A 9,693-nucleotide genomic window follows, 5' to 3' on the forward strand; every position below is an offset into this window, starting at 1 on the left:
ATTTTGTCACACCAGGGGTGTAGCCATCATTTCAGAAGTGACAGAAACGTCAAATACAATAATTTTATGTAGGCATATGTATGTATGTATTATTATTATTATTATTATTTTTTTTTTTTACAAGGAATAATTTTCTTATCTCTTATTTTTAATTTGCTATAAGAAATCAAATACACTGCTGGACAATAATCAATCATTTGTAATCTATAATTTTTTTCCTAATGGCAATTTTATGATTGTTTTATACACGTAGCCATCATTTCAGAAGTGACAGAAACGTCAAATACAATAATTTTATGTAGGCATATGTATGTATGTATTATTATTATTATTATTATTTTTTTTTTTTACAAGGAATAATTTTCTTATCTCTTATTTTTAATTTGCTATAAGAAATCAAATACACTGCTGGACAATAATCAATCATTTGTAATCTAGAATTTTTTTCCTAATGGCAATTTTATGATTGTTTTATAGCCTATACTACAAACAATTATTTAAATTTTCTGCACAGAATTAGAATGATATGTCAATTAGCACTGCATCATTCATAACTTTTATTTATTTATTGTCTTAACGTTTCACCAGTTCATTCTGATTTTTATTCAGCTTAGCTGCAGCGATAGATGCCTTCGTCCATATTAGGCATTTCCTGGCACGTCTTAAAGCAGCACTGTGTAACTTTTGGCGCTCTTGCGGTTAATAAACAGAACTGCACACATCCTGCGGAAGAAAATTCCAACCGGAGCTACTTCTCTAAGTTTATGTCTATGGCGATTCACGCAGGTATGTGTTACTCCGCAGCGGTAACGACCCGACTAGGCTACATTAGTCCAAATATAAGTACTTATTATAAGTGTACCGTAGTGATTCGGAACAAGACAAAAACGCGGTTTGGAAGATGAATTCATGATGTACTTGCTCATTATATACATTTTGCAAATTTTGAACACAGAAAAAGTTACATAGTGCTGCTTTAAGTTCTTTGAGCGCGAGATCACTTCTCTTTCAGTGTGAAAACTTCTTAATCTCATTTTCATAAAATAAAATGCTATAGTATTTAACTTTTCCTCTCCATCGGCGAATGATGATTTTGAAAGAAAACGCGGCCGATGTCTGTTTGCTATAGCAACAAACGATACGTTAATGCATCTGATTATTAGATAAACCTCGCACTCTTATTTCAAGGTTGTTGTTAATGCTGTGGTTATTTTAACAGTTTCCTTCGTACATTCGGTTCAACGACATTGTTAAAACACATTTATCATTCAATGGAACTGTGCATATGCTTTAGACACTTACATTTTTGCTCCGTCCATGCAATAAATGCGCAGCCTTCGACTGCTCAGGTAATGTCGTCGGTATGACCGAGAGCCATTGAAAAACTACAGAAAAGCAAAACTACTTCACTTTAGCATTACTGGCCACAAGTACTAAGGAGAGATCACACATCACGAACGGAGCGTGAGCGCAATCCTGTGACAGTCGCAGGCGGTAAATATAGTGGAGCGTGTGAAGGAGAGATGCGAGGGCACAAACTGTTCAAGGTCTCCATTAATTAGTGCTTGTAGTAATTTAATGTGTATATATTTTGAAAGCATTGAATTGCTATAGAAATTGTGATTCATTCGATTCTTAGCGTTTTAAATCGATTACTGTCCGAAATCAACGATTCACGATTCAAAAATCCATGTTTCAAAATCGCATCACCATATGCATCGTCAGGGTTTGTAATCGATGCATCGAGAAAACGAGTGAATTGTTACACCCCTAGTCTGTAACATAATTTGTTAAGAGTGAGTGCTGCCTCAGTCCTTGAAAAAAAATTAGTGTAGTATTACTAAGCAGTAAGATAAAAGCTGAAGCCATCAGCATGGCAAAAGGGAAAAAAGCATTACGTCTAAAACACGCAAACTAGAAAAAAGTGTCAGAGTGCTGGCAAAGGTGCAGATAATGCGGTGCTTTTAACTGTTACAGAGAAATGTGGTGTTTAAAAGCCCCCTGAGAGTAAAGTGGAGTGGAATTTTTATGTGTAGATCAGCGGCCTCATAGCGATAAGAGCCTGGGCTAGTGAAATAACAGGACCCGAGCTGACATTTGCAAGAATTAATTATATACATTACAGCAACTGAAGATTTTATGTGATTACTACATTTTTACAATTTGGGAAGAAAATGTGAGAGCTGCTTGTTGCAATAGTTGCCATCGAGGGGCTCACTTACTGGTCAAAGTCAAAAGAGCCAACCTTCAAGGTGGTTGTCATGGTGTTGCTAAGCAGTATATATTGTGTTCTGAATGGTTGTTTACATGCCCAAGTTAAAAGACCCCACCTGCATGTTGCTATGCAGTTTCTAAGGTGTTCTGTGAGGTATCTAGGGTGTTCATGTTCATGTGCAATTTAGCTTGGCTTATTAAACATGTTAAAATGCATGTTAAGATAAGATAAGATAAGATAAGATCTTAAGATAAGATAAGATAAGATAAGATAAGAAAAGATAAGATAAGATCTGTCTTTTCCTGCTGAACATAAACTTGGAAAATTAAACTAAAAAACACGAACATAACATCAATATTCATGATATTCTTTGCAGCGTTTAAAAAAAATAAGAAAATAAAAATCTCTATACTGTAGCTCTCTCACTGTCGCAGTCCCTAGACACAACACAGCCAACTTCTCGCTAAATAAATCAAACCAGACATCTTTGCAATTTATATTCTGAAATTTACATTTGCACTGGACAAATTACACAAACACTGGACTTTCTTGCTTAAGCAGGATAAACTGATGTATATTTCTTTCTCCGATCACACGGAGGAAGGGTGTTGTTATGGCTACATGTAAATGCTACCGCAGAGAGAGAGAGAGACACACTGAGAATGCTTTGAGGAGGTAAATAAGCAGTGCACACACACACAAGAGCCACACGCACACTTCCACTTTAAAGAAATTGTGATGTTGATTCATTGTGACAGAAACACTGAAACTTGCTGATTGAGGAAAATCACTCAATAACTGACTCATATCCCATCCTAACTGAATGGAGTTGTGCATGCATTGCTTTTACATTGACGTGTGTTTTCTATTCATAGAATGCAGCCAACAGCGATCACACCTCTGCATTCATCTCGCCAGAACTCAGCGGAGGCAAACTGGAAATTATACTTTTGTCATAATGTTCTGTTTCCCTCTACAGACTGAGCAGAGGTTTGTGGAGACTTCTGTCTCACAACCGTCTCCTTCCTCAGCTGCAGAATTCTTACAGTACTGCGTACCACAGGGGCCATATTGTATATGTATATTAAGTTCCCTTTCAGTCGGTCACTACGAGTCACGTCGTGACCGATGAATTGGGATATCGCTTCGATAGACCAATCTACTTTGAGTGTAAACTAAACGAGCCAATGCACATTGGCATGCAATTATTGCATACAGCTGCTGCTGATCACAGCGTGAGTATAATAAGGCAGCAGGTGCAATGCATACCAGCTTTTCGCTTCGGAGCCGAGCGACAACATCGTTCTGCTCTCGGAGAATCTTTTGTTTCATTTTTTCCCGCCGTTGGCCTCATGGCCGACGGTACCCAAATTCTCGACAAAATAGCAGTTTACTTTATCTCTGGGTCCCAGGAGGGCACGGAGAGTTGCGGACGGACTAACGCCGCACCTCACTCATCCTCCTCCTTCGCCAGACAGCAGCAGCGGGCGGTTCGAAAGCGTCAACAAAGGCCCTACTCACACACCCTCTGCCAACCCGTGGAACCAGGTGAGCCTTGCACCCCACACTCACACCCCTCTCCGGCCCGCTCACAAGCCGCCCGAGCTGGGTCCCTGTGTTCCACCTCGCTGCCCCACTGCGGGTACGGCTGTGGTCCCGCTGGTCCCGCTTGTACGGTTTCTGGGCGCTTGGTCAGCGCTACCCAGCCCGTCTCGCTGGCTTCTGCAAACCATCAGCCTCGGCTATGCGATTCAGTTCGCGGTCAGATCTTGCGTTCCTCCGGGCAGGGGTGCCCCTAGAGCAGATCTCCAGGCATGCTGTGGTCTACACGGATGCCTCCACCACCGGGTGGGATGCCACGTACAACGGGCATGCAGTCTCAGGGGTTTGGATATACAGTATATATATATACAGTATGTCTCACTGTAAAATAAAATTGGTTTCATGTTGACTTAAAAACAGAGAGCAGGTGAGCAAAGAGAGGTTTCTTGGAGCATCTTATAATGGGTCACTTTTGCCACTTTCCTACTGATTTTAAATATCAATAGCTCTTCTAAATGTCATGTAAAACAGTATGATCCCCAATTCTGGCTGATCTAGGATTAGAGCGCACACATAAGACAGCATGTGCTCCTTTTAGTGTGTGTGTGTGTTAGAAAGGCGAAGTGGACACTGATGAATTCTGACTCACTCACTCAGATACCCTGCAGGTTCACACGCAAACCCCTGAAGTATGTGTATGTGTGCTTGTGTGTACAACAAACATTTCGCTCCAGAAACATGTCTCATCGCCCAGAGAGACCACACTGATGTTCACATCAATCCAACATCAGTCCCACATAACAAGAGTGACATGGAAAGACAGTTAACGCCATATTTACATGATCAGGGGGCTGCTGGGAAATCAGTATCATTCATTCAAACATTCATTCACAACCCAAAAAAATTTTCATCTGTTTTTCATCTTGTTTTTCAGTAAAAATATGTGAACAAGATAAACTGTCTTGAGAAGCTACATGGTGTGAGGTACCTGTTTTCAGAGAAAATATCTAATTTTAAGAATTAAAAAAAAAAAATGTTTAAAGCATAAATCTTCGCTAGTTTTAGCTTTAGTTTTTGCTTAAAAAAGAAAAGGAAATTGCCATTGGGGTAAAGAAAATCTGAAGCTTTTTTAAAAAAGCTTTTTAAAAAAAAAAACATGAAAAACATACAAAGAAAATTTAATTAATTCTTGCAGTTCTGTGTTACTGTATGTGAATTTATGTTTAAATATAGATGAGGTCTACCTGACATAGAGCGACCGTTTTTGATTGGTTCTGAGGGATCCCGACCCAGAACTCATGCTGTGGTTCATCATCTGCTCTCGTAAGTCATGAATCTTGGCCTCGAAACGCCCGTATTCTGTAAGCACAAACATAACCAAGCAAGCGTAAACATAATGCAAAATTTTTTCCCCCCAAATCAAACATCAAGCTTTGCAATGGCATCCCTAAAATCACTAGAACAGAACAGAGCACATGCAAACAAACAGTCTCAAACCAAAGAATTAATAAAAAGATATCTCGGAAGAAATGCTGTCTAGAAAGGATGTGGTGTAGAGACTTAGTGTCTGATATGACAGCTCCGATCGATACAATCTACAGTAGCTGTTCTATGCTGACTTCTAGCACAAGGTCAAACAGTCAATACAGGAAATGTAGAAGAAAGAGTAGGAGAGAGAGAGAGATGGTAAAGTCATATTATGTATCTACTGTGGTACAAATGTATGATATCCCATAACATCCCACTTCTGTCTCTTTGTTATATGCAGGCTGATACTGAATCTCCACAGATTCCTGCAGAATTGAAATATTCATCATTCTGCAAGATAATAACCAGCTAACTGTATATTATCCATTACTTAGTATATGCACTTTTTAAGAACCCCTATTGTTGTGTTTTGTTTCGCCTTCCTTTGGGGTAAAAACAAAGATCCCATTTCACAGCTATAATAACATCCCATATACTTTTAAAAATATGATGATAATTTTAACTGCATCTGATTCATAAAACCTCTGCAAAAACAGAACTGTCCAAAAGTTTTTTTGTAAAAACAACTGTTTTCAAAATTAATAATAATAATAATAATAATAATAATATGGTTCTTGAACACCAAATCAGCTTAATAGAAAGATTTCTGAATGGAATAATGGCTGCTGAAAATTCATTTCCATCACAGGAATAAATTACATTTTAAAATATATTAAAATAGAAAACTTATTTTAAATTGTAATAATGTCTCACAATATTTGTATTTTTACTATATTCTTGATTCCCATGAGCATAACAGACTAAAACTTTTTAAAGCGTTAAAAAAAACTTACCAACCCCACTAAAAAAGAATTGGTGTAGAAACAATTTTCACCCAGAAATTTCACAATTAATTACAATGAAACGGCAAATAACAGAGAATTAAACATCAAATTTTAAAGTACAAAGACCAAAAAAGTATTTTCCTGTAAAACATAGTCCAATAATATTTATTTTATTGGCTTTCTTTTGTGTATTGTAGTGTAACATTGTAGTGTATTTTTCAGGATGGTAAAAAACACAGATTTGCCCTCCTAAAACAGAACTCATGCTCTTTCAGCATGTAATCTAGTGCACGGCATGGCAGTTTGTTGAGGCTGCTGCACACCTCAGCCCTGTTTCAGCAGAGAACTACATCTGCTGTGGATGCTGACCAATGAACACACACACCGTGTGCTAAACCTGAGCACTTAGCAATGCCCCAAAGCCCAGCCTGAACACCATTAGACAACCCAAACCAGCACAGCAGCCCCAACAGAGCACCTACCACACCTGAGTAACATGTTACAGCTTATTTGGATCATTTTCTGGTAGCTTTTTTATTCAGTTTCTTTCATTTTGTTTTAACACATTTAATTGGTCTAAAAATACCTTATGCAAATAACTAAACCACTCATCAACTAGATGGTTTGAGCAGCTTCTGATGAGGGTCATCAAAGGGTCTACATGCAATAAGGCTGATTGAGAGCCCCGTCTTTCCTTGCAGGAACTCAAAGGTCAAATGACAAGTCAATTTTGTCATTAGGCTGCAGGCTGAGAGAGGAAGATCAAGGACAATTATGATGACAATACAATTAGAGATGTGCAGTAAAAGCATAAAAAAAGACCTGACTCACAAATATATCCGCATTTCCTCCCAATGAAATATACAGGCGTTATACAAATCACTCCCACCTCTGGAAACTAAGCTCTACCTCTTTCTCTAATGGCCTCAATGTTATTTGAAAAGAAAGAGAAGCCGCTAAAGAATAAAAATGAAACAAAGAGATGTTTCTTCTCCAGAGAAAAAGAAAGAAAGAAAGAAAGAAAGTAAGATAGATAGATAGATAGATAGATAGATAGATAGAGAAACAGATTAAAAAGTCTCAGATTGGTGCAAAGCTCAGACAGAGGATAAAGTAGAGAACCCAAAACAATCCTGCAGTGAGGGATGCACTCATCCCGAACAAATCCACTCAAATTAAAAAAAGACTGCTGAGCACACAAACCTTCAGGAGATGTTTTTTGGGAACATCATTAGAAATATTTGACATTCTTTTCTAAATAAAGATTGAAAAAAAGTTAATACATTGAGAACTATTCAAGAGGGAAGTTGTCACTTAAGGAAACACAATACCAAAATAACAATATCATGCACAGTTCCAACATAAATTGCACTTTTCTAAAGTATAACATAAATATAACCTCAAATAAACCAAATTGAACGCTACAGACCCCCTTAAACAGGCAATACACACTCACATACACACACGTGTGCTTGCAAATACACTCTCACTCTCACAGAAACGAATCAGCAACAGCAGAGAAGCTAAAAAAAAGGTGAGGGGGCTGGTAGACAGGATGGAATAAAGGAAAAATGAAAAAATGTATGAATGAAAGAGAATAAAAAGAGATTCTCACTCTTGAGGATGCTCGCAGACTGCAGCAGCGTGAGAGACTGACCGCTCCCTACACACAAGCAAAGACTGCCACTCTGCCACCTCCTCTCCGCTCTCTCTCTCACACACACACTCTCTCCTCCAGACCTGCTCTCATTGGCTGGGACTCTAGAGTGGGCGGGGGTTGAGTGTCTTAGAGTCCCTCCTTCCCCTAAAGTAGTCCAGATCAAAACCCATGCTGGATTTTCTCTCTTGATGTCAGCTTTGTGTTTTCAATCTGCAGCGTATTAGCTCGCTTAAAGGTAAACAAGCCACAAATCCAGCAAATATTTCAGCTTTAACTGTCCTTCAAAACTTGCAAATTCCACTAGCATATGAAGGTAATTGGTGCACATAAGCAGCAGGCTTGTGAAGTAAGCACATGTGAATTGAGAAATCAATTGATTATTAACTGCTAACCCCTGGAAACGTAAATACAGCAGGATAAAAATACAGCTTCACAGTTGTGAAGGGAGAGTCTCACAGAGGAAAATAAGCTCAAAGTGGCAAGATGAAAACCACTATTTTCTGTTTCAAACTTTCACATAGCATCTTTAGGTTATAATAACATTAAAAATTCAAATCCAGATTTTGATTTTCAAAGATTTATTATAAAATTTTATTTTTTCCCCAAAATGCAATAAATCCATGACACGTCACAAGTGATTATTTAAAAAAAATGTAATTACATAATGTGCCGATTAATTAATCAAATGAATCTCAAATGAATGAGATTAATTAATTAACATGTACATCATGTGCTGATTAAAGATAAAGTTATTATTAAAGATAATAGTTATCATTTTGTTAATTTAGAAAAAAAAAAACACTGAATAGACATTACAAAAAGGTAGCTGAAATATAAGTAGCTTTAGGAAGAAATATTTTAATTCAACATAAAAAATACAAATAAATGCTGAAATATGAAATTAAATTATGAAATTAAGTTATGAAATGATACTCTAAATATAAAACTAAATGCGCCAGTAGGTGGTGGCAAATCCCTGTCTTAAGTGAGTCATTCAATCATTAATTTAATCGATTCGTTCAAATGGCTGATTCATTCAGAAACGAAGCAAGTGACTGCCTTTATGAATGGTTCACTGAATCATTGAATCACTCGATTCATTTAAAACCGTGGATTCATTAATGAAACACCGCTGTGTGTTGATCTGAACTGTTGACGCACAACAGTTCTCCGAGGGCTTTATTTTCATTGGTGAAATTACTGACAATGTGTCTAAAATATAATTATTCTCACCTTTACCTTATCTTCATTTTTAGGTAAAAACTTTTATGTAACCTATTTTTGTCTTTCTACCAGCCAATGATGATTCTGAAAGAAAGCACAGTGTTTGTTATAACAGAACCTGACAGACTGACAGAACCGCGCGCTTGTATTTCAGCGGTGCTGTTAATGTTATGGATATTTTAGCAAATAGTTTGCTCCATAAATTCAGTTCAGCAGCATTAAGTTGAAGAGGGTAAACTTTATCACTCGACTGAATCTACACGTGCATTTTAGGTGTTCTTGCTCCGTCCAAGCAATAAATGCACGTCTTTGAATGAGCGCTGTAGCGTATTCTTCAACCGCTCAGGTACTGTCAATACGACCCCTTTCAGGAGCTGTCAAAATTATATTTTAAAATCAGTTAGGGCTATAGAAATGCATATTAATATTTACAAGTAAATCTCCATATTATGCGTAGGCTTGCCTTCTTTCTATCTGACCCCCCGCTACATCTAGTTTTGACGTCCATCAGGGGAATTAAAGCCTTCTTTAGGGGGGTCAGCCCCTCCAAACTCCCCCGTAATTCGCACCCTGAGTAAGTTGATCCACATATGACAGCCTCTGAACTTGGTCAATACTAATCTTATATGCAGGCACTGGACTAAAAATACATTAAATCAGTCATCGCTCCCAAAATGAATTCAACGGGTCATCTTGTTAATGCTATAAATTAATTACAACAATAAAATAAAATTTCATCA

General features: G+C 37.6%; 1 protein-coding gene across 36 annotated transcripts in view; it reads right to left on the bottom strand.

Moving 5' to 3' along the window:
* Window positions 1-9,693, bottom strand: part of LOC107744607 (disks large homolog 2) — a 217,367-nt gene that overhangs the window by 19,903 nt on the left and 187,771 nt on the right. For all 36 annotated transcript variants that reach the window (XR_001640499.1, XM_016558337.1, XM_016558340.1 and 33 more), the window contains one exon: window positions 5,002-5,116. Coding sequence is in view for 35 of the 36 variants with exons in the window: in XM_016558337.1 (XP_016413823.1) it covers window positions 5,002-5,116 (115 nt within the window). In the remaining variant the exon portion in view is untranslated. The remainder of the gene's footprint in view (window positions 1-5,001; window positions 5,117-9,693) is intronic.

Source organism: Sinocyclocheilus rhinocerous, unplaced genomic scaffold (genome assembly GCF_001515625.1).
Source record: "Sinocyclocheilus rhinocerous isolate Xijiao unplaced genomic scaffold, SAMN03320098_v1.1 scaffold767, whole genome shotgun sequence".
Lineage (NCBI taxonomy): Eukaryota > Metazoa > Chordata > Actinopteri > Cypriniformes > Cyprinidae > Sinocyclocheilus > Sinocyclocheilus rhinocerous.